This window comes from Castor canadensis, chromosome 17 (assembly GCF_047511655.1).
Source record: "Castor canadensis chromosome 17, mCasCan1.hap1v2, whole genome shotgun sequence".
NCBI lineage: Eukaryota > Metazoa > Chordata > Mammalia > Rodentia > Castoridae > Castor > Castor canadensis.
The window spans coordinates 1,431,066-1,456,646 of NC_133402.1; the positions used below are offsets into that span (position 1 = coordinate 1,431,066).

General features: G+C 49.8%; 1 protein-coding gene across 16 annotated transcripts in view; it reads left to right on the forward strand.

Moving 5' to 3' along the window:
• Mapk8ip3 (mitogen-activated protein kinase 8 interacting protein 3) overlaps positions 1-25,581 on the forward strand; it is a 45,727-nt gene that overhangs the window by 11,132 nt on the left and 9,014 nt on the right. For 2 of the 16 annotated variants that reach the window (XM_074060488.1, XM_074060474.1), the window contains exons 3-14: positions 2,217-2,287; positions 2,507-2,598; positions 6,163-6,186; positions 9,100-9,244; positions 12,739-12,985; positions 13,732-13,834; positions 14,282-14,400; positions 21,853-21,864; positions 22,743-22,760; positions 23,983-24,040; positions 24,410-24,562; positions 25,254-25,335. In XM_074060488.1, the coding sequence (XP_073916589.1) occupies positions 2,217-2,287; positions 2,507-2,598; positions 6,163-6,186; positions 9,100-9,244; positions 12,739-12,985; positions 13,732-13,834; positions 14,282-14,400; positions 21,853-21,864; positions 22,743-22,760; positions 23,983-24,040; positions 24,410-24,562; positions 25,254-25,335 (1,124 nt within the window). The other 14 variants (XM_074060479.1, XM_074060483.1, XM_074060475.1 and 11 more) reach the window with 14 other exon arrangements.

A 25,581-nucleotide genomic window follows, 5' to 3' on the forward strand; every position in this document is an offset into this window, starting at 1 on the left:
TCTGTAGTGACAGATCTTAGGAGGGAGTCATGACTGATTAAGGGTATCTGTGGGAAAATCCTGTCCCCATGGGTCAGACAAAGAAAGGGTGGTGGTTTTTTTTTTTTAATTACTAATTTAAGAACATTTATTTTAGTGTCCATAGCTATACTTTAAACTGTAGTGTCAATGTTAGAGTTACCTGTTTAATCTTAGTTTTCTGTAATTAGATGACTGAACCTATTTGCTGCTTTACTGGTTACCTTGGATGGCAGCAGCCTTCACTTCTCTGAAAAGTTAAAATCCAAAATTGAGGAAAAAACTGATTTGATAGGTAGAGCCTGTTACTATCCCAGGGCAAAACTTAGAGGTCACTGTGCTAGGCTAATGGCCTAGTGACAAGTCAGAGTCAGTAGGTGACCAGAGGGCCAGCAGCTCCCATATGGCTGGTATTTACAAATGAGCAGTAACCTAAAGGTTTGTTTTAATACATAGATAAACCCTCTTTGTAATTATACAGATACTGTCTGTAAAACTCCTTTTGCTACAGTACATTTCATATGTGAAAACTTTTCAGTTTCTTTCTTGGAGGAAAAAAATACCAACTCAGATTACAGGCTGAAGTCATTCATGGGGTCAGCACCAGGCTTGAGGACCAGATGGGAAGCTCCCCGAGCCAGGTGGTACCTGCACAGCTACCCCAGCAGAAGGCCAAGGGGGCTCCTGAGGCTCCACTGCCACAGTCCTCTCTAGAGACACATGCACAGACAGTCCACCCCTCCAAGGGACAGAGCAGGGGCCGGGCTCAGAAGATGCCTGACATGTAGTTCTCCTCCCTCTTTTGTGGGTTGTGCATCAGTATGTACATGTCACATGTGATGTGCATCAGCACCTATGAGTTAGGTGTCTCTTGGGTGGTGATGTCTATAAGTCACATGCCTTATAGTCATGTGTGCATTGAGTGCTAGTGTCTGTAAGCCATGTGTGTGTGCTGGTGACTCTTAAGTCATGAGTGTTGGGTGCTGGTGTCTGTAAGTCAGAAGCATTGGGCGCTAGTCTAAGTTACGTGTGATGGGTGCGATGTAAGTCACACGTGCCAGGTATTGGTGACTATAAGTCACAGTGTTGGGTGTTAGAGTCTGTAAGTCACATGTGTTCTGTGCTATCTCTGTAAGTCTTGTGTGTACTGGGTACCAGTGTCTTTAAGTGTTTTGTGCTCCTGGAGGGAAAATGGAGCTGAAACTGCCTTGAGCTGATGCTTGTGCTATGCCTCAGAGAGGGGTGCCCACACCACCACAGATGCATACACTGGGACTGTGCAGAGCAACCTCTACAGACTCTGCCAAGCAGGTCACACCCAGGCCACAGAATTTGAACATATACTGCCGTGAGCTGTGGAATCATGTAATTTGCTAAATCAATTTTGGGCATACACCAGGAGGCAGGAGACTCCCACTGAGGACAGGTGAGAACCAGTGCCAGGGCATGCCAGTTTCATGTGTCCTGTCTCTGCCTTGTCTTGTCAGCTTTCCAACAGAGCATTGAACAGAGAGCTGCAGAGAAAGTTGTCCAAGCCCAGAGGAGTGTTGGCTCCATCTGTGGGACAGGGTCAAGCCACCTAGCCGATGTTGCCAGTTAGCCTGTTGGTCAGTCCTGCTGTTTGGGCAGGCACATGTGGGACTAGAAGGGACCACTCTGCAGCCACCAATTTAGGGAGGGGACATGGTCATGAATTGGTCTTTCCAGCAGCCCTCGATGTGTAAGGGACATTGCTGTTTGTTCATCCCACACTTCTGACATTCTGTCATTCTTTAATGTGTCTCAGAGGTTCCTCACGTCAATTCTCTGTCTCCATCAGCTTTTCACTCACTTTTTCTTTTTTTTGAGATGTTGGGGATTGAGTCCAGGGCCTGGTTCCTGCTAGGAAAGTGATCTGCTACTAAACTACACCCCACCCCGCCCTCATCCACTTCTTACTACACGTGGCACATGCTGTGAGTTTCACCTAAGTTTTGGAAACTCCTGTCTCTCTTGAGCAGAGATCACTTTGTGAGTTTTGCCCATCCTGATTTTCTTCCCAGCAGAATGGAGCATTCTCACATGTGTGCCACCCAGACTGGCCAGTTACAGTCTAGCCAGTATACACTAGGTTTCAGAGTCTTGTTGCAGTCCATGAGAGAAGTACTGAACTATGCGGGGTAGACTGTGTAGCTGACCCACAGTCTTGTGTTTTGCAGTCTCCCGGTTAGAAGAGCGGGAGTCAGAGATGAAGAAGGAGTACAACGCTCTGCACCAGCGGCACACAGAGGTAGGTGCCAGTTGTGCCCCACCTGGGGTACAAGTAGGTGTAAGCTGCCACAACCTGACACCTACAATTTGCTGGTGATGTCTGGTTGCCCTTTCTAGTGCCTTCTTTGGTGATTAGCTTCCATTTCCCTAAACTGGGCTATTTCCATCTGAGCAGTGTGTCTGAATAATGGCAGTGGGGCTCAGTAGGCAGTACTAATGACAGGCCTCTCTTTGGCAGATGATTCAAACCTACGTGGAGCACATCGAGAGGTCCAAGATGCAGCAGGTGGGGGGCAGCAGCCAGCCAGAGAGCAGCCTGCCAGGGCGGAGGTAGGTGGGCTGAGAGAGCAGGTTTCTAGTGGATGGAGGGAGAAGCAGTCCTAGGTCTCTTTCTGAGGCCCAGGAAAATTTATACAGTCAATCCTCACTATTCAAGGATTCCATGTTTGCAAATTTTCCTTCTCTCTAAAATATATTTGAAACCTCAAAATCAGTATTCGTGGTACTTTCGCAGTCACTTGCAAACATAGGAAGGATTTGCAACAACATGCAGGCTTTTCACCAAGGTGGAACCAGGCAGTACTCTATCCTTGTGTCAGAGCCTCAAACAGTGATACCAGAGGAAAGGGCCAGGTGGGGAAGATTGTGTCCTATAAGAAGCACGTGAAGGAGTCAGCATGATGGGGTGGCTTTGAAGACCATCTCTGGCACTTGTTAGTGGCCTCATATAGTGACCCAACTCTTCTCATCTCATTTTCTCATTTATAAAATAAAGAAGATAGAGTCAATCAGGTTGAGTTTTATGAAATCTAAGAATAGGGTCTATGTGAAATATATACATGTTTTTCCTCAGACAGGTGGCTTAGTGTTCACTACTCCACATTTGAAGAGACTAGAACATACCACCACTAGCTGCCCAAATGGGAGAAGAATGCTCAGGCCACCTTGCCCAGCCCCGCATTGAGCCTCATTCCTTCTGTGGGGCAGGATGATGCCAGCAGATCCCCAGGTCTCTGCATGGTCCAAGTTCAGAATTCAATATTGGTTTTGCTCAGGCAGCAAAGCCAGTCTTCTCCCCATTCTCTTTGCCTTTTGAGACAGGACAAAGTTGGACCACAAGCCCCAGGGAACAGAGTGTCAAAGGTCATGTCCAGGGCGTTGCCAGCTCAAGGGGGTAGGTGGGTGACCAGAGACAGAGACCTAGACTTGGAAGTTCTAAGTCTCCATCAGATGAAGGGAAGGGCCTGAAACCAGAACTACTGCTGGAGCCAGGCAGCAGTCCATCCCCCTGGTTTCTGTGGCTAGACTTTCCAAAGCCAAAGCTAGGCTAGAGGAAGCCTCTGGTCACACCACATAAAGGCCCCTTGGAAACGCTTTCCTCTGTGCCTGACTATTCCGTGGGTGCTATCTTCAAACAAGAAGATTCGGGATGTGCAGCTCTGGGCTTTGTCATTGGCCCTTTTCTGGGTGACTGCACAAAGCTGACTGCTTCTACATGCCCATCTTTGACCTGAAAACAAAAATGCATGTGCACGAGTGAAGGCCTCACAGGGCTGAGGACACTGTAAGGGATTAGCAGCATAAGACACTGTGTTGCTGTCTTCCGTGGGGAGAGGGCTCTGCATTATTCATGATCCCTGGACAGCACAGGCTGTGTCAACAGGTCTCCAGTACCAATAAAAAGGTGATGGGGGTGAAAGTTTGGCAAACTGTAATCCTTGTAGTTTATTACATCTGAGAGGTAGAAATACTGAATTTCCCAGTTGGTGACTTAGGAAACGTCCCTTTTAGCACACTGTGAAATCCTGACTTCTTGCCTTCAGGATGACCAAGAGGATTTCTAAGTAACTGAGCTTGAATTCCAGCTGGAATCAAGGTGTTCATGTTGCTTTTGTACAGAGCTGAACAGAGTTGTCTGAGCTGGGGCAGAGGTTGGAAGTTTTCACCATTTTCCCATGAGAGCTGTAGCATTCCACAACCTTTTGTCTGTCTCCTGCCAGCAAGTCCCAGAGACTGTACTATAGAGAGCACAGGGAGAGCAGCTCAGTGTATTGTGGAGCCTAGGTAGTGTGACCTCAAAACCCATGTTTGCAGGCCACAAGAACCCAGGCTTCTATGTCCCAGTGGACAGCAGCACCCTTAGCACTATGGATTCTATATAAATGGATGCCCCAGGACCCTGTGTGCTCAGCCAGAACACAGCCTGAGCTGGGTTTGAAGCCACCTAGACTCCAAAGCCCTGAAGGTTCTGGTGGTCACTGTGGGCTGACTGGGACCATCTATTCCTCCTATAGGGAGAAGCGTGCCATGGCCTCAGGGCAGGGCATGCTTTGCCATGAATGTCTGCTCATTGAGGGGAAGGAAGCCCCATCCCAGGACCTACTGCCCCAAGTAGTCTTCCCTGAGCGTGGTGTCTACCCCTCAATTTCTCCCTAGTGTTCAGAGTTTGACTCCATCTCCACACAGGCAGGCTGTGGAGATCTCACTTCTCTCAAGGAACCCATGGCCCCAAGACTGGTGCTGCCTCCTTGTTTTGACTCCTGTACACAGCTGGGCCCCATCCTGGGTCTCCTTTGTGGCTCTACAGCAGCTCTACCTCTTCTCTCAGGGAACCAGCACATGCCCATTATAAGAAACCCCTTGACCTGTTTTGTAAGGGTCATCTGTGAGTCTCCTCTGTAGTACCATGACCAGGTCCTGTGGCCATGTCCTCTGGGCAGTGCAGGGCCTTTGGTACTCAACAATGAGACTGATGCCCAGAGTGAGTGGTTACCTGAGAGGAGTCTTCTCCGTGCCCAGTGGAAGCCCCAGGAGCTCCTTCATTTAACAAGTAGGACTCTCCAGCCTCTCCAGGAGACATGCTGACAGCAAAGCTTTGATTGCCACAACCTGCCAGCAGTGATTCCCAGTGGCTAAAGTGAGAGTGGCCATGTTGTCTCCAGACCTTGTAAACTCCTAGCCTCCTCACACTAGTCTCCGGCAGCTGGGGAAAGCACCGTGGCTGCTTTCCTACATGAGCCTTGACTGTAAAGGGGCACATGCTTCCAGGGTTGAGGGGATAGGAAGAGGAAGGGGCAGAACCCCAGGCCTGGGCTGACCCCATCACCCCACCCAGCCAGCCAGTGTCATTGAACTTCCTCACCAGCCCACAGACTTGGCTTCCTCTGCTATTGCTGCAGCAATCTGAAGGAGTTTCCTCTGGTCTTGTGCCTTCCCTACCATATTTCCTGAGGCCCATGCCCCAGCTGGGAACAAGCCCTGGACCTTTGTCCTTTAGGGCAGATGACTTAAGTCTGTCCCCCTCTGAGCTCAGACTTCTGGCTCTCCATGAGGCCCTCACCACTCCTGAGTCTGAGCTGCTGACCACTCAGGACCCACATGGCCTTTTCTTGCACTCCTAGTATGGTTTGCAGAGTCTGAAGGTTCTAGGATGAACTCATTGGGAGCTCAAATAATTGCTCTACTTGGACCATTGCAGATGTTGGCAGTAGTGGGAGCCCATGTGTGCCTTTGTGTGCTCCATACCATGTTCATCTGTGTGTTTGTGTGTGTCCCCATGCTCAAATGCACATGCGTGCTTCTGTGATAGTACTCGTGCCCCCTGTATTTGCTGCCCTACTACATAGTCCCTGTCTGAGGGTCTCTTGTCAAAGCCAAGAGGATTTGTGCGTCACATGTCTGTTCTTGCAAATATCTGTGTAACCGTTGTCATTTGTATAGAGAAAAGCACAAGATGGGCACCTGAATATCTCACTGTCACCATCCATGTGCTTTCCCTGTAAGTGTGCACAAAGGGGAGCTGGCTTTCCCTTCACTCTCTAATGTGGTCTTCTTGTCCTGCCCTCTGTGCTGTCACTGCTGTGTGCTGGCCGTTGTGTCTGTCGCTGCCTGCAGTCCTCGCCAGTCATGGAGGAAAAGGTAAAGCCTGTGGGGTCTTTGTCCGCTGAGGTGCTGGGGTCATCCCAGGGCTTGGGGAAATCTGAGGGGAAAGTTAAGATAAGCCAGCTGCTTTAATTGCAAGGACATGATTCTTTGATTTCATTAACACCAAGATATTTTCTGCAGCTTGTGCTGTACATCGGTAATTCTTCCCAGATGTGTTCACAAGACTGCTTAGGGGGTGGCAGATGGGTGAGAAGGTCACCAATAAGCTATAGAGTAGGATGTAAAAACAGAAGTTCCTGATCTATCCAGGTCCCACTCTAGTTCTGCTCTGCGCTCAGCAGACATTCGCCTTTGTCACAGACGAAATCATAGTGTTGACCCTTTCTTAGAGCAACATGCAGCTTACGTACCAACTGGCACTGATTCCAGAGGCAGTGGGCAGGTGGAGACAACTTGACTCCTTTAGCTTCAGGTAGTTCTAGACTCATAGCCCAGAATGGTCACTTACTATCTTTGCATCCAAAGTGGGTGGCCCTAGTGACCCCTGTGGGTGGTGGTCTCTGTAGACAACAGACATGTGTGTCTCTGTCAGAGCTATGGCGATGTGAAACCTGACCTTTGTTTTTTGTTGTTAATAGGATTTTTTTTGGAGGGGGGACAGAACTGGGGTTTGAACTCAGGGTCTCACGCTTGTTAAGCAGGCCCTCTACCACTTGAGCCTCTTCACCAGCTCAAGGCTTACCTTTGGATGTGCCCCATCAGTCAGCAGCATCTCTGAATGCTCATGAGGCTGGGAGACCAGGCCCATATGTGGTTCTGTAGGGAGTAGCAAGGCAGAGACAACGTTCCTGGTTACAAATAGATTTCCTGGACAAGCACAGGCCATGTCTTCCATCTTTGAGCTGTAGAATTTGGTGGTCTGTAATGTGTTCATTACCCTATCCTGAAGCAAGAGCTGCTCCCCCACTATCATCCTTATAGCATCTGGTGACAGCTAGGATGGCATTGTCTCAGGGCCAAGAGACACATTTTATGTGCTTCTCAACTAGGGTCATGAATAGAAGGGCTGGGTTCTAGTATATTCCCCATATTTGAATTGGTAGCCCAAGGGCGTGGTCAAGGGAGCTGGGAACCTGCTGGACAGGCAATAGTACTAAGAAACCCCAGCCCCAGCCCCAGGCTGTGATGTCTTTGTAGTGCTCCCAAGACCTCATAGGCTGTTATCAGAGCTGTCAGTGGGGCTGAGCTAGGGAACTTGTGGTGCAGAGAGTCAGAGATTTCCAACTATGATACCTGTCTCCGGACATGAGTTTCTATCGGCCCAGGCATGTCCTCTGTAAAGGGTCATGAGAGCTGGCCACAGGAGAGTGCCTTCTGGAGCAGTCTCAGCACTGAACATGACTCCTCTGCCCCATCCCTAAACCCCTCTGGTTCTGTTCCTGCCATGGACTAGCCACCAAGATGGCAGAGCAAGGTCCCAGCAGATACTAGAGACACTGCTGCAGAAAACAATGCTATGTTGAGCAGGACAAGCCAGCTAGCCAGTTTCCAGAACTGCCCCCAGCCATGTAACCCCATTCCCAGAATCATGTCACAAAGCTGCCCACCCAACTATAGGAAGTGCTCCTCAGTGTACCACTGCTCTCTTCCCCCTCCACTTTGTCCTCTGCATCCTGCAAGCACTGGCAAGAGGACCTATGTCTCTGCCTTTAGAGGATGCTATCTAGCCTCTGGACTGGGCTCCTTGGGGCCCTGGGAATGCCCTCACTTGTCTCTGGGGACTGAGCAGTGAGCATCAGAGGCTGTGGTGTGAGCAGTTCTGTTGTGGCCTCAACAGTTCTGAGCAGTGTGAATTCAGTCTGCCCCTGGAGGATAGTGCTGCCCAGGCCTCTGTTGCAGTGGCTTAGCTTACCTGATTGGAAGCCTCCAACAGAAGTGTGTGGAGTGAGGATGTAGGCCTCTGTCTGCACTGCCATTCACATCCATGGAAAGTCTTCCTGGGACCGAGATTGCACAAGTGAATTGAGCTTTGTTCTTTGACTCAGTCTACCAGATGCTCCCACTCTGTTACCAGAGCCTCCAAGGGTCCTGCCTTTTGTGAATGATAGATAGCTAGGGATGGCTACATGGGGAGAGAGATGCCTTCACTCACAGGCCTCAGCAGACAGGGTGATGCTCTTTGCTCTGGATGCTTCCTATTCCAATGTTTCGCAATGAGAGGTCCCTTGAAGTTCCAGAGGACCAGAGAGGAAGAAAAGAGTGGGCCAGGTGGGGAAATTGAGTCCTCTGCTGGCCCAGGATGTGCATGCAGGGCTGGTGGCCATTGTTACAAGGAAGCAAGTCTGAGCTTTGTCTTCACAAAAGTTACCACTCAATGTGACACATTCGTGCTGTCCCTGGCACCAAAAGACCCACCACTGGTACTGCTGTGGAATTGCTAGTGCTGACACACTGTTTAAAGTTTAACTAAATGAAAATGATAAATCACAGCATGATGGAGGGGAAAAGTTACACAGGATCATGATCAAGTAGAGACTGCCCTGAACCTGTGACTACCACCGCCCAGCAGCCATGTCTTCCAAAGCAAGACACCATTTTAAGCATTAGCGTCCACCAGGTAGCATCCATGTGCTAAGAAATGGATTTTGGTTTCTCTCTCTTGTTCCCTCTCTCTCTCTTTTTTTTTTTTTTTGATGGGATGGGGGATTGAACTCAGGACTTCACACTTTCAAAGCAGGCACTCTACCACTTGAGCCACGTCTTCAGTCCATTTTGCTCTGGTTAATTTTGATATGGGGGGCTCACAAACTATGTGGGCTGGCCTTGAACGGTGGCTCTCAAGTAGCTAGAATTATTGGTGTGAGCCACCAGCACCCAGCTTCTGGTTCTGTTTCATAGCTGCTATCTAACCATCTGCTTCTTCTTCCTCTCTTCCTCCCACTCCAGCAGGAAGGAGCGCCCCACCTCTCTGAACGTCTTCCCCCTGGCCGACGGCATGGTACGTGCACAGATGGGGGGCAAGCTCGTGCCTGCGGGGGACCACTGGCACCTGAGTGACCTCGGCCAGCTGCAGTCCAGCTCCAGCTATCAGGTTTTGTAGCCGTGCGTGGAGTGACGGTCCCCCACTGCTGGCATCCCACATCCACTCAAGGGAGCCTGGTTCCCAGGGTTGCACACAACCCTGTGCATATCTCCCTGAGTTAGTCCACCCTCCTCTGATGTGGAACAGGGTCAGAGAAACCAAGCCAGGATGTCAGGAGGCATGGACTCAGAGAAGACCCTTTGGTACGACAGTTGCTCTGTGTGGCTTGCACTGGCATCTACTCGTCCAGGCTGAACCTCTCCACTCCTCAGATAGACTGTTCTACACTCGAGGATACTGTATTACTGGGGCTGAGCTTAGCAGCTCAGAATATATGCCTTTTCTCAGACCAAACTCCAGTCAGGATGCTTGGGAGACTGCCTTTGCTTCTATAAGCATTCAGTCTTTAGGGTCTGAGGCTTGATTTCTGGTGGGAGGAGGCAAAGGCATGGAGATGGCTCCCTCCCTGGGCCTTCTCTATTGTCCCTGTTAATACCTCCCCCCAGGTATGCACATAGAAGGCCAGGTCACTCATTTAGGGTCCTGGGTCCCTTGCCGCAGTTAGCATCTGTGTACTCAGACTGTATGGAAGGTAGTTGTAGCAGACAGGACTCTGGCCACATTGTCAGTGAAAGTTGACTGTCTTCTTGGACAGAAAAGGTGACCTTGGGACCATAGAGATCATCAGAGAACACTTAAAGCAGCCAAGTCCTGAGCTCTGGGTTTAGTAGGGCCAGTGGATGTGGGGTACGGGACTTCTGACATGTCCTTCCTGCTGGTGTTCCTAGCTGACTGTCCTTCTGCCTATGCCCAGCTTGCCTGCAGGGCTGTTGTGTGCTGCCAGCCCTGTCAGAAAGTGACCCCACTGCTTCCACTTTTGTTCCTGGGAGTGACTTGTCTCTAAGACATGGAGATGTTCACACCTTGTTCTCACTGTTCTGCCAGTGTTTCTTCTCTGAGAAGAAGGCAGCTAGGCCTATGGGGACCTGGCTGCCTTGTGGATATCTAGATGTGGCCCTTCCATTTGTGCCAGCTGTTCACATGCACTCGCACTTGCTTACGCCAGGCCTGTGGCAAGGCTGCGCCATAAACATTTGCAGAAACCACAGTTGCCTCAGGAAGTCATAGGGAGCCGTCACCTGACCCCCTGGCCCCAAGTGTCTGCTCATGCCATGTCTGGACCAGCTTTTCTTCTCACAGTGTCTTTTCTTTCTCTACTATATGTCTGATAGTCTTTCCATAATTCATACTGTTCCATGTTTCAGTTCAGTGTATTTTGTTCAATTTTTCTTATTTTTAAAAAATAATTACATTTAAGTTCTTCTTATTTCATGCTCTAGGTTTTAAGGTTTTTCTAATTTCTTAATTTTTTGTTTTGTTTTTTGTTTTGTTTTTTGTTTTTATGTACTATAGTGTTTTAACCAAACAGTTGTGGCTACTCATGGTGAGGAAAGACCGCTAAGAGTGTGGGTTCTTTGCAATACATTTGGAGGTCACTGCTCCCCGTTGATGTTTAGGAGGTTGAGAGGTTTGCCTTAGGTAAGTGGTGGCCAGGGGGTCATGTCCCCTGGGTAAGTGGTGGTCCTATAGGGTAATAGAGCCTGGGCACTGGGGGCAGTGCGGCCAGAGAGCAGAATGCCCCATCGTGACCACAGGAGTAACCCCAGGCAGGGGCCTGTGGCCATGAAGGAAGGTAGTCTGGAAATATGTCTGGTTCCCACCCCTGGCTTCTGCCTGGCCTGTGTGGAATCCCTGGTTTACCCTTGCTGAGTGGCAGCAGAGGCCCACATCTGGCGGGCATCTGAGTGCATCTGATGTAGGTAGAGCAAGTGCCTGTTCTTTGAGTTTCATCCAAAAGACCCAGTATGAGCCACACTCACCTCCTTCAGCACTGGTGACAATATGAAGAGGAAAAGTTTCTCCATTCTCACCTTGGGCAGAAGCTGTATGCTTGAATCTAATTAAAATCTAAAATGTTCATACAAAGCCACTTCCAAGCAAGCGGGACTGTGTACTGGCAGAAGGTTTCTCACCTTGGCACTGCTGACCTTCAGGCTGCACCGTGTGTGACTGTGGGGCCATCACTATAGGATGTTGAGCAACATCCCTGGCCTCCACCCACTCTGTGCCAGGAGCACCCTCTCTAGTTACACAACAAAACCATCCCCTGATAGGGCACAGTTGCCTCCAGTTGAGAGCTGCTGCTAAAGAGGAAGATGTGGAACTTTGAGATTCTTTGTGTAGAAAACCAGGAGCCTGATGGATGAAGTCAGAAATTTGTCCTTAGAAGAAGTCCTTAGAAGGGCCCCTGCCTGAGCTTGTAGTGACCCAGTGGGTCAGGCCAAGGCAAGTTGCAGAACTGGCTCGGGTTCTAGGACCCAGGTGTGCATTTCTCAGTTCAACTCACCAAGCTCTAGACAGGGCCACCCACCTCCCTCTCCATTCCTTCCAGGATGAGTGTCCTCACCAGCAGAACATGCCTCTGAAAGCCTTCCCACCTCTGAAGGCCTGCCCTCTGGAAGACCACAGAACAGCTGCCTACCTGGGACTTGCACAGGGAGCCACTTTGGTCCCCCAAACTGTTTCTCTCCTGCACCACAAGGGAGGGAAGGGAGCAAGGAGATGTAAAGGCCATCTGCTGCCTGAGATGACTGGGGCATCTGCTCAGGATCATAGGCAGTTGTCAGTTCACGTTAATAAGAGTGCTCAAGGGCTGTTTTTATTGGAATTGTCCAATATTTTTATAAGGAGAGACCATAGGAAAAAAATGTTTGTTTCATGTCCCATGCCTTTCATATAGAATGCCTTCCTTCCTAACAAGATTCTTCAGGTAAGCAACTGATTGCAGTTTGTAAACCTGTGAGCATTTTCCCCAGAACATCTCACATTGTCTCAGTCTGTCAAAATGGAATTTTGGGCCATTTGAATTTGCATTGATGTTCAGAGATAAACATTGGTGCAGCTGAGCTACACAGGGAAGCCCCATAGACAGATGAAATGCTGAAGCTCCATCCTGTCCCTGACTTCAGGCAGGACTGAGCAGCGTTAACGAGAGGTGGTGGAGGGAGGAGTTGCGGGACCAGCCCTGCACGCAACACAGCCCAGCCATCCCATGTCATGCACCTCCTTCATGGTCGCCAGGTAGAAAGAACCCTTGGCCCCACACTAGGCTACAACTGGTTTCTGACCAACCAGTGACCCTGCAAAGGATCACCCACCATGTTCTCCACCATGTCCTCTGTGTAGCCTCATGTCCATCATTCATGATTTCACTGGACTGTCCTGTGGAAGGTGGCAGCTGTTTCTGAGAAACCAGAGGACAGGGCCAAGAGAAGTAGCTCACCAGGGGTCAAAGGGAACTCATGCCCCTGCAGACAAGACTCAGTGTTGTTTGATTGCAGCAAAGTGACAGAAGCGGAACCATGGGGCCCAGTGGCCGCCCCTGGAACTGCAGTGCCATGGCCTGCAGTGACATGCTTCTTCCTCCCTATGTTTGGCCCTAGTGTCCCAACGATGAGATGTCTGAGTCTGGCCAGTCTTCTGCAGCTGCCACACCCAGTACCACAGGCACCAAGTCTAACACACCTACATCCTCCGTGCCCTCAGCGGCAGTCACACCACTCAACGAGAGTCTGCAGCCCTTAGGGGACTGTGGCAGTGGCACAAAGAACAACAAGTGGGCCCGGGAGAAGCGTGACAGTCGCAACATGGAGGTCCAGGTCACCCAGGAGATGCGGAACGTCAGCATAGGTAATGCGGCCAGGCCCCATTGCCACCTGCCAGCCAAGCCTAGAGGGAAGGCCAGGCTCCCACCACCTACCATCCACTCTTCCGCTCATGCTGAGGAGGGTTCCCTTCCTCACTGGATTTTAGTTGTGGCAGGTATCATCAGCCCAGCCTTCCATAACATCTACCATAGATGGGGCAGCTTACACAGCAGAAATTTATCCTCTCATCAGTACTGGAGGCAAAAAGTCCAGGATCAGTGTGTAGGCAGGATTGGTTTCTCTAGAGGTCTCCCTCCTGGGCTTGTAGATGACTACCTTCTCCTCATATGGTCACTTGTGTGTGTCTGTGTTATACTCTTTTCTTAATGAGGACCCCAGGCAGGTTGGATTAGCATCCACCTCAGTGACCTCATTTTACCTTAGTCACTTCATTAAAAACCTAGTCTACAAATACAGTCACACTGAGGAGGGGATCTCACCTGGTTAACTAGAGAGTAGAGGAACGTAGGAATGTTTGGCCTGTTCAAATGTGATCACAAAGGAGACATGGGTAATGGCTTGCTGAGACCTGGGATCCCAGGGGGCCAGGGCCACTGGTGAGTGGCTCTGTGCTCAGTGCTGGGGGTCACCATCTGCCTGGCCAGCATGACAGTCATGCCTGGTGGGAGCTAGCACTGGGTCTCTAGATGTAGGTCCAGAGGGGCTCTGTGAACAGGGTAGGATTGCCAGGCTGACCTCTTACTCCAGGTTCCCTGTACCCTTCACTAGGCATGGGCAGCAGTGACGAGTGGTCTGACGTTCAGGACATTATCGACTCCACCCCAGAACTGGACATGTGTCCGGAGACCCGCCTGGACCGCACAGGAAGCAGGTGCTCACTCAGGCCCGGGCTGGGGGCTCTGTGGTCCACTGAATCAGTGCTTTTTATGGGATGTTGTTTCCCACCCATGCCTCTACCCACAGTGCAGGCATAGCATCAAACAGCCATGCTAGTAGCTTTCTATCACTATGAGTCAAATTAAAAATAGGAAAGGTTTATTTTGGCTCATAGTTTGATAGGTTTCAAACCATGGTTGGTTGTACATCATGGCAGAGAACCAGTGACAGAGGAGGTTACATACCTCATGGAGGCAGAGAAACAGAGGAAAGGGCTGGGATCCCACTACTCCCTTCAAGGGCACAAACTCAGAGACCTTGGGACTAAGCCTTTAGCAGTGGCCTCTGGGGGGCATTTCACAGTTTTGGAGGGTGGGAAGGCCTGCCAGTGCAGCAAGTGGATGCTGCCCCTGACTGTGCTTTTCCACCTGTGTCTCAACAGCCCAACCCAGGGGATTGTGAACAAAGCTTTTGGTATCAACACTGATTCCCTGTACCATGAGCTGTCCACGGCTGGGTCCGAGGTCATCGGAGATGTGGATGAAGGGGCTGACCTGTTAGGTAAACACAAGCACTACACACACACACACACACACCCCTCTGTGACACTGGGGAGGGGTCTCTACTGGTTGTTTTGTTTGTGGTGAAGTGAAATTTATGTCCCCATGGGATAGGACTTTTTTTAAAAAAAACTGTTTTATTAAGGTATATTCCTCATTCCCTTAAAGTCTTCAGTTCATGGTTTTTAGTGCACTCAGAAGGTCCTGACCGCAACCATCAGCACTAAGTTACGAATATGTCCTCACCCAAAAAGGAACCCTGCATCCTCAGCATTCACCCCATCCTGCTCCAAAGCCCTCCCACTAGTCTGCTTTCTAGGGAGGTCTTGGCAGGGTGACCATTTTCCAGCACCTCTTCTCCAAGGATAGTGCACAGAGCCCTTGCAGCACTCATGTGGAACTCAGATCCCGAGCCCCCTTCTCCTGATAGCACATGGAGTCCCCTATGTTCCCAGGATATCTCTGCACAGCCACTCTAGGAACAAGGGCCTGCGCCCTAGAGCATGGTGGGTAGGAAATGCAGTCAGCTTTGCCCCTGGAGCCTTCTGCCTTGCTCCCACAGACCTGCTGTGGGAGGCACTCTCAGTCTCCAGGTGTAGCTCGAGTTCAGTGCCTCCTGCTCTTAGCAGCCCAGTCCTAGGTAGGCTTTAGGGCTGGCGGCATCTGCTTGCTGGGCTGGGGAGAAGTTTCTCCCAGGGACCTCACTTTGCAGCCAGTTTCATTCAGGCAGATCATTCACAGAATGCTGCTTCTTCCTTTCACTGCTGCACAGGGAATAGCAGCTCTGATCAGGGCAGCCGCCTCACATATGCAGGCAAGTCTAGGGCAGTAGAACCTTCAACATCACTGCCAGTATCGTGGCATCTCTTTCCCAAGCAAAGCCATCCCACATCTTAAGAGTTTTTAATTGCCAGTCTCTCTACCCTATCATTTCCCACTGATGGATACCAAGGACCTTATGCCTCTGGGGGCTTAAGGGTATTCCAACTCAGATACCTCTGAGTCTGAGTGAGGCAGAGGAGGGTCAGCTTGGCCTTTTTGGTGTGATGTGTGCTTGTCTGTTAGCCCTCAGGCATGCCTTTTGGTGTATTCACAAGTGAACTGATACCCTGGGGCAATGGCACCTTTGGGAGCAAAATTACCTTGATGTTCAGCACCAGAGCCGCCTTGCACTTAAAGTAGAAGTTTGCTTTACCAGGCTGAAAGCAAAAGTATCCTAACAATGTTTCTTTTTTTTTTAATAGCGAAAGCTGTAGTAAAGCTTATTAGGAAAGGCGTACACTTGCAGTAGTCTGAAAGCTGTTATCTCTGGAACGAGATTGAGAGCAACCTCGATAATGTTTCTTTCTTCCTCTTTTTTTTTGGTGGGACTGAGGTTTGAACTCAGGGCCTCACACTTGCTAGGCAGGTGCTCTACCACTTGAGCCATTCAGCCAGCCTATAGACACCTTCTTAAGTGTTGGGTTTGGTAGTACATTCATACTGTTTATTAACAGACAGAAAGCTCTCCCTTCTCAAAGATCAGGGAGGAAAGAAGGATGCCCACTTTGCAGTACATGTTTCTAATGGAAATTTTCTCAGAAGTATTTAAACATAAATGTAAAAATTCCAGGCAGGTGGCTCATGTCTGTAACCCCGTTTACTTGGGAAATGGTGATCAGGAGGATCTTAGTTCAAGGCTAGCCTGGGCAAAAAGTTAACAGGACCCCATCTCAATCAGTAAGTTTGGTGTGGTGGTATACATCTATAGTACCAGCTACATAGGAGACTATAGGTAGAATCCTGGTCTGAGGCCAGACCAAGGCAAAAAAAACCACAAGACTCTACTGAAAAATAACTAAGACAAAAAAAGGCTGGTGGAGTGACTCAAGTGGTAGTGCCCTGAGTTAATTAAGTAAATAAATAATTTACTTAATTATCAAAAGATAATTAAGTAAATAGATAAATGTAAAAAGAGAAAATTCTACAACATAAGGGCAGTCACTCTTGATATGTTGATACTGTTGCACTCTTCTTTACATAGTGTAGGTATTACTGTATGTTTCACTTTACTTTTTAGTGTTTGTTGGTTTGTTGAAATAGTCTCTCTGTGCATCCCAAGGTGGCTCCAAACTCAAAGATCCTCCTGCCTCCACCTTCTGAGTACTGGGATTACAAGTGTATACCACCATGCCTTGCTGTTTTGTTTTTATGTTTTTTTTTTTAATGATACACAGTTACTGTAATATTCAAATAATATCAGAAAACACCAAGAAAAGAGTAAAAACCAAAGGAACCCTACCCCCCCACAACTGCCATAAAGAACGCACTTTAAGGTCTTTGTGCTATACTTCCAGGTACAATGGCACACATGCACACAGGACTTGGGGTGTCAAGCCATGTCTGTCCTTTTTGTCGGGGGTAACACTAATATTTCCATGAGCAATTAAAGCTGCTGCTACATACTTTAACTTCCTCTCTTTCATGTGACTGTCAGGTTTTTTGTTCTATAATTTACTTGGCAAGCTGTCTTTTCTGGTTTTTGCTGCTATGAGTACTACTGTCTTAGGTGCCATTGGTGTTAATAGTTGCCCATTTCTCTGCGATTGCTGCAGGCTAGATTTCTAGAAACAGAAGCACCTAGGTAAACATGCAAGATACTTGCTACGCAGGACTTTCTGCTGGTTGCTTCTGGTCCTCACTCCAGCCAAGGGCACTCAGTATGCTGTAAGGCACTTGTACCCTCTGGGCTGAGTGTGGACCTTAGGAGCCCCACTTGAAAAACTGGTGAATGTAAATAGAATACAACATGACCTCTGCTGTATTGCATAGTGAGTCCCTCAGGAGTGCATGACAGCAGCAGACCAGACCCTGCTCAGGTGAGGAGGGACATGGGGCACAGGAGCTTGTCTATGAGGTTCTCATGTCTAGAGTATGAGCTGTGGGCAACTGGAGACAAGGCAGGTCTCATGTGCACTAGAGCACTTCCACAACAGCTCACAGTGGGCTATTGAGTTTTTGAAAATTTGATGAAAAGGTAAAAGACTTCTCCCTAGAAAAGCTGTATGGAGATGGAATGTTTATTTCAGTGGTCTGTGGCTCCACTGAGTATCCTGCTCTGGCCTGGGAGTGTTGGCTGAGGGTGGGGAGGTTGGAGGTACATTCAGGGGCTATCAGCATGGGATAGGAGGCAGAGCAGGAACCCACTTCCTGTACCTTTATGTACTCTGGTGTCACGTGATGAGAATTGAATCCTTAACGCACTCATTGTGTGGTCTGTTCTGTCCTCATTGCAACCCCGGGTAGTGTTCTACTCATGTCATCAACTTATAAACGAATGGCAATGCAGGTTTGACCCAGAACAGCAGCCCCGACTTTAACCCTTCGTGCTGGTTTTAACACTTAATTGAGATATAATTCCTTTCCTTAAGAGGTAATTCACCCACCCATACAGGTCAGTAGCTCTTAGTATGTTTGGAGCTATGTGGTTATCACCACATAACTTCAGAGCTTTGTCACCTCCCAAAAAAAAGGCTGACTCCAGTGAAGAGCCACTCTCCCTCCCTCTCCTTAGGCCTGGAAACATTGATCTGCTCTGTCTCTGTGGATCTGTCTGTCTTAGACATTTCCTCTCAGTGGCCCTCTCTGTCTTTCATTTACTGTATCTTCTGGTTCTATCCTTATGGCTGAGTGATCTGCCATTTGTGGACAGCTGGTATTCTGTTGACCTGCCACCTAATAGTGCATGTATATTGAGGTACTTTCACTTTGACTGAAGAATGCTCTTGGGGCCCTCGACCCTCAGTGGCTCTGCAGGATAAACATACTCCACCAGCTTCCTCCGCAGTCATTGGGCACTGTGTGGCCTGTCCATCTGTCCATAGTGTGGGCCGTGGGCCATGGTCCCTGCGCTTATCTGTGACCCTAGCTACCAAGCCACGACTTCCTGCCATGCCCACCAGTACAGCAATGGCGGCCTGCTTTTTCAGTGTGACTGTCCCCTCCTCACCCATCAGGGAGACTCAGGACTGCCAGATGCCCCCTTTGGTCATTGCTGCCTCCTGATTCAGTCAGCAGAGGACTAGAAGCAGTATGGTAGTGAGTCTTAGCTGGTGGCCCTGCTGCCTCAGCAGACAGAGCAGGGCTCATTGTGGGGAGACTACCTGGCACACCTGGATGGCCTAGTGGTGCCTTTTCATGAGAAGTCTTTGCAGGGTACCTAAAGGTCTTTGTTCCAAGAAACTAGACATTGGACTCCTATTCTCCTCCCATCACAAAGATCATGTGTAACTTTGTTTCAGAACCTGTGCTGCCATGCTGTGTGGGGTGGTGGCCATTCTAGGTACCATCTAGCTCAGGTTGCTATGAAACCTGATCTTACAGCAGTGGGTGACCTGGAGCCTTATGTTATGCTGATGTGAAAGTCAGGCAGCTCTGAGGAGTTTGGGTGGGACTCAGTGCTGTGTGGTCTGTTCATGGGATGCTGAAATAGGAATGTGCTCTGGCTTTAGTTGGAAGAATGAGCTGGGGTCTACATCCCTTTGCCTAATCGCCGGCCTAATCACTGGCCTCTGGCTCAGCTGAACCCCCGGCCTGTGACCACAGCCACTGGCATGTGTTCCTGGAGACCACAGGGCACAATGGAGTTGCCTGTGTGACTGCAGGGAGACATCTCGCCAGCTTTGTGAATGTTTCACACTGGAAAGATCCCATAACCTAACAAACACCCATGCTCTGTCTAAGTGACTTGTTAGGGCCGGGGTGGTATCCCCCCCAGCCCTGAAGGCCTAGGTTGTGACCTGTGTTTCTAAGCAGTGAAGGAAGGAAAAGGACCCTAGCCTGGCACATATTGTATCAATCAAACCTAAGGCTCTATGAGAGAGAGAAATTGCTGCCAGTGATTTTTGAGATCCCTGCAGGCTGTGTGCAGTGTCTCACACCTGTAATGCCGCCTGCTCAGAAGGCAGAGGTCAAGAGAACTGCAAATCAAGGACAGCCTGGGGAGAAAGTTAGTGAGACCCCCATTTCAACCAATAAAAGCTGGGTGTGGTGGCATGCATCTGTCATACCAGCTACTTAGGAAACATAAATAGGATCACAGTCCAGGCTGGTCCAGGCATAAATGCAAAACCCTATCTGATTAAAAAAAAATATATAGGGGTAGTGGCATGGGTAGAGTACCTATCTGGCAAGTACAAGGCTCTTGAGTTCAAACCCCAGTACCACCCAAAAAAAGACCTCCTGCACTTTCAGAAATGGTAAGATGAGGAAAATGCACATTTGAAAATTGATATATTAGTATAGAAGTACAGTGCTATTCCAGTTCCTACCTGGCTGGTGGAAATTTCACACACATATACCAAAGGAGGTTATCTTTCCAATTTTCAGATAAAGAAAGTAAAGCTCAGAGAAGACAAAGAAACTTTCCCTGCATCACTTAGTTAGAATCTGGAATTCTTAACACAAATGATCCTACTTGTGTCACTGTGCTGTGCGAGAGTCAGTTCATTCTTTCTGTGACAGATTCCACCCATGTAGTGACAGTCCTCGCTGTCTAGATAACAGACCCCTGCATAAAGAGGGTCAGAAAGCACAAGTGATGGGCAGCTAAGCCTTCACAACTCAAAGAAACTGGACTGCTCCTGCTTCCAAGCCCATAAGCCAGCAGGTGACTTCCCTGATTAGCCTGACACTGGCACACAGAGTTTTTCCAGGAGCTTTCTAAATCGGTTCTGTAGCAGAGCCCAGCAGTATGTATATGAAAGCAATCCAGCAGTTTTTGAGAAGGAGCAGACTCAAAGGATTGCCTTTGCAATGTCAAAGTGTGCCCTGAAGCTACAAAAGGCAAGGGGCAGCCCTGGGCGACTGTGAGCCTGCACTTCAACCCCTGAGGAGTATGGGGTCTTCAGGAAAATTGCCAGTCATAGCTGTTTGGACCAAATGAAGTCAACCCCGTACCATAATACAGTGTGAGTCTGATCTCATGATATAAAACAGAAGTCATTTCTAGATGGATCAAAGATCTAAAAATAATACAAGGACAATAGAACTGATAAAGGATATTGGGAGAATACTTTCATCATCTGGGCCTCTGCATAACCAGATCCACCAAGGAAAAAATTGACAGATGTGACTTGTGAAAATTAAAAATGTATGTGGAGCACATGCTTAGAAGGCGCAGAGGCCCTGGGTTTGACCCCCAGCACTCCCCATGCTCCCACCCCCCCCCAAAAAAAAAGCCAACCTAAAAAACAAAAAGGACAAGTATATCCATAATTCAAGTAAATCAAGTGCGATAGAAAATAAGGAGAGGATGAAATACAAAGTCACAGACAATACCCACAAATATGAAAAACCTGCTTAATTTCAGGAATAATAAAGACAGGAAAGAGAAGATAGAATTCTTTTTCCCTAAAAGACTGACAAAAGTAAAGTTGATGGAGAGTGTCTAGCATGGAGCAGTCAGGAAACTGGCCTTGCCTCCCACTGCGAGTGGAAGGTGACTGGGGCTGACCTGGAGGTGTGGCCTGGAGGAAGTGTGAGAAGCAGGACTCCAGCTGCTGCAGGAAGTGGAATTAGTGAGAGGAGGCACTGCCCTCGAATTGGTGCACTGCTTTAGTATTTGAATTCCTACAGCAAATTCATATACTTTGTTATTTAAATCAAGTGGGTTTTTGATGCTAGTTTCCTTCATTACAAATTGTATCCAGTGGAACAGTTGTTTTGTCAAATCTCTGTTGGAGAGAGAAGCCTTTTTGCAGCCATGCCCCATTTTTCTCTGCAGCCTCTGGGCACTGGAGGGATCTGCACCCAGGGAGGATGGCCCAAACCACTCCATGTTCCCTCCACTCTGTTTTTGAATGATTTTTTTCTTCCCTCCACAGTAGGATCCTAACTCCCTTATTCCCCTCTGGTTATCCCTCACCCAATGGAAATGTTCCTATCCCCTGGGCTGATCAGGGAAGGCTGTGAGTCCAGCTCTAGGTGCAGGTCTGTGACATGACAGTGTCACCTGTGCTAGCCAGCAGCAGAGGTTACTTATTCTGCAGGGGCTTCTTAGACATTGAGTCTCCTTGGCACACCGCTGCTCCCCAGCATACTCATGCACCCTTCTCTTTACAGGCCTTAATCACTGGGGTCTGCAGAGGACCGCCCAACTGCGGGCAGGTGATGGGAACAGTAGGGTTAGGCTGTAGATTCCTGGTAGAGCCGTGCAAGGACCACTGGGCTCTGGGCCTCTCTGGGGCTCAGGGACATCCATTCTGGCCTCCCTTCCCTTAGGGTTTCTGCCCTATGGGATATGTCACCCTGGACCTGCTGAAGTGCATTGCTTTTCATGCCCTTCAATGTGAGAATGGCTAAAGCATTGTTGCTTTTTCCTTAATAAGAGTTTCTTTATTTGTTGGTTCCAGTCACCAAAATTGACCTTTGTCGCTTCCTTCCCCGTCTCTCTGCTTCACTGGACGCGGCCCAGGGGAGTTCTCAGGTGGGTATCTCTCCCATCTGTCTCCATGTCATCCCCTCTTCCTACTGTGGGGGTAGCTGGAGCACGGTGCATACACATGGGTTGCTCCCATGCTGCTGGCCATCACTGAGGGCTCTGTACACTACCCGCTGGCTCCCGTCTGGCTGCACCAGGCTGCCCAGCCTCAAAGCCCTGCGCTTTGCTTATCAGCCTCCTACTGCTCAAAAGCTGATTTGGATTTGCTCCACTGGCCACCAGTAGGCCCTCAATATGTGTGCACACACACACACACACACACACACACACGCACACACTTCTTCAAACCTGAGGCCCCAGAAGGCCATTTCTGGAGGGTCTTTGAAGTCACTAGAAACATAGGACATTTGGCTTACCCTATCATCTGCACCTCAGAAGTCAAGAGTCCTGTGAGGCCCCTGCCAAGCACAGCCCAGGCACTCGTCCTCACACAGGTAACTGGGCTGAGCTGCTGCTGTCTTACTCTGCAGCATGAGGCCCTGAGGCCCACCTGCCCCTCCAACCATGGCCTCCCAGTGTGCTCAATAGCAGCCATGCCCTGGCACAGTTCCCCTGCCTGTGTAATTTCCTCTGCCTGTCCCCTCCAGCACAGCATGTGGGGACAAGATGTAACTACATTCCCCACAGGTGGTTCTGGCCTGGCAGTTTGCTATGCAACCTAAGGATAAACTTTCCAGAACGGATAGCTGGCTTCATCCCGTCCCCTGCTCTAACATCCCTCTCCTGTGCCCACCCTAACCCAGCCAGAAGTGGCCCTGAAATACCACTTACCCTGCTGTCTACATGGGCTTAACGCGCTTCTTTTCTTTCCCTCCTTCCCCGCCCTGTTGCCCATCTCCTGTGGGACTGGGACGCTCCCGTAGTGCGCGATGATTTTTTTGGTAAGGCCAAGGCCCTGCTTCAGTGTGTGTTTTTTCTTCTTTCTGGCTTCTTCTCTCTACCTGACATCTTCTCATGCTTCATGAGCCGTTTGCTTTGTTCTGCATGGTGGGATGGTGGCAGGGTCAGCAGGGGCCTCGGGCTTTCCAGGCACCACAGGCCTGTTGTGAAGTGTCACTCTTGCCTCAGCTGTCCATGGAGGTTACATCTCCCCTGAGCTGTTGGTCTCTGTGGACAAACTGTTGTTGGCCTCTGTAAGCCTCCACATACTCCTGACAGACTCTGTCCCTGGGTGTTCCCCTAAGCTGGGGGATCCTGGTCCCTGCTGCACCCTGTCCAAGGGGGAAGCAGCCCATGTTCCAGGCAAGGGAGGTCAGAATGGACAGCAGGCAGGACTTCCTCCCCAAACACCTGGCTGGTCTTTGCTGTTTCATGACTGTATACACACTGGAGTGGGGAAGCGAGGCCAGGTCTTGGGGTTTGAGGCCGTCCTGAGGATTAGATTTGCTACTTAGGGTTTATAGGACATTGCCTGCAGGGAGCTATCTGTGGGGTCTCCTTTGGGACTGGTGGCAAAGGGGATGGGTCAGTTTCTCCATAGGAAGGTGCCAGGGAGCCTCAAGTCTACTCCCCTCTCCACCTGCTGACCCCATTATCCAGGGCCGGTTCCTGCCAGACCTGCTTGGAGCCTCTTAAAGGGCCATACCTGCCATATGTCATCCTATCTCCTGGCCAGGGGTTTTCTAAGTCCTGCACTGTCATTTCTGTCCCCCTTTCACCATGGCTTCAACATCCATTCACCTGGAGGGTGGCTCTGAAAGTCATGTACTTCATGATAGGCCTGGAAACCATAGATGGGGCAGTACTAGAGGGCATGAGTGAAGTGCTGCACAGAGGCCACTCCAGGCCCTGCCAGTTCAACTGACTTCCCATTGTGAGGGAGCTGTGATGAATACCTGAAACCCTGAATGAGAAAGCATGGCCTTCTGCCAGGTGCAGGGCTAGCTGGAGAGCCCAGGGCTGTGGGGGCCTCTCTAGGACTGAGTGTTCTTCCCTCTGCATCTCAGTTTCCATGCACATAGGAGCATCTGATCCTCATTCCCTCCCAGCAGCCCTCTAGGTACAGGCCCAGGAAAGTTTGTTGCTCAGGGGCAGAGATAGGTGCAGTAGCACCAGGGTCGGCTTCACAGGACTTCGGGAAAATCTTTGTACCTCTTATTTCAGGAATGGGCAAAGAAGTGGGGAACCTGCTGCTGGAAAACTCACAGCTTCTAGAAACCAAGTAAGAGGCCCTCTGTGCTGCAGCTGGGTAGCCCTCTCACTAGGCCGTAGCCTGACCCAGGCCAGGAGCCACCAGGAGTGCTCTGTACCCACTGTGTCCACTCCCCTGAATTGGCTGGCCTCTTGGACAGAACCATTACCAGCATCTGGAGGGAGGGGGGACTCAAGGCAGGACTGTTGCATGGTTCCTTCAAGAAGTTTATCTTAAAGACTCTTTGGCTAAGGTGACCAAAGCATCTGGTGCCCAGGTAAAATAAATAGACAAATTGGCCAGGATGTGACTGAGATGTGCAGGCATATCCCTCCAAAGTCCCCATCACATGAGTGCCCACAGGCTCATATAAAACCCTCATGTTTCTGCCTTTTGAAGAAATGCCTTGAATGTGGTGAAAAACGACCTCATTGCCAAGGTTGACCAACTGTCAGGGGAGCAAGAGGTGCTTAAAGGAGAGCTGGAAGCTGCCAAGCAGGCCAAAGTCAAGCTGGAGAACCGAATCAAGGAGTTGGAAGAAGAGCTGAAAAGGTAAGGGGATTAGGAGGAGTGAGTGAGGCTCTGAACCTGAGTTTTCAAGTGACTTGCCTCTCTGCATGTCCTCCCTGAATCCCACCTCTACCTGCAACATCCAGAGAGGCCCTTCTTCCCAGAACAACTTTGTATGCTCACTGCTCAGCCTCCTCTGGGCTCCAGCTCCAAGTCTAAACCACTGGGTGGGGGTCCATTGTCTGCCCATTCCTCATTTCGCCTCCAGAGCCTATTTGCCCTGGCCAGGTGCAGGGTCCTATCCTGTGAGCCTGTCCTATGGATGGTGGTATCAGCCTTGGCTACGGTTCTCACCCAATTCCTTCATTCAGAAGCAGTGAGGGGGACCATGGTCATCTGGTTGTCCTGGCACCCCATGCCCCTTCCTCTCCTTAGCCCTCCAGTCAGCCAGGGTCAAGGCCACAAAGCCTGTTTAGAGACCTGCACTCTGGCTGCAGCCCTTCAGCAACAGGAAGGGTAGTGTAAAGGAGGGCCCATGGGAACCAGGTCTGCTCTGGACTTGCCTGACCAGTCCTGCCCAGCAGTATCCCTGGCTTTGTTCCCTCTCAACCTTTGACCACCTTGTCCTTGGCCAGAGAAGCCAGACTTCTGGGCTTTTGAGGCACATGTCAAGTAGGATGAGGGTCCCAAGGCTCTGGCAAGACCCTCATCCTGCCTGCTTCTTCCTTTGAAGAGTGAAGTCCGAGGCCGTCATTGCCCGCCGTGAGCCCAGAGAAGAGGTGGAGGATGTAAGCAGCTATCTCTGTACAGAATTGGTATATTCCACTATTAACCTGTGGGCACGGGCGGGCAAGGGCACAGGGTGGGACCTGGGACCCTCCCCCATATGACCTCTGAACCCAGTGTATGATGCTGTCCTCACCCCGCAACTTCATAGCATCAGCCACCTCCTTGATAGATGTCTCTCTGGAGTGATCACGGATCACCTTTTAGCCATCGCCTACTGGTGCCTTCTCCTTGCCACCAAGAGAGGCTACAGAAACAATTGCAGGCACTTGCTG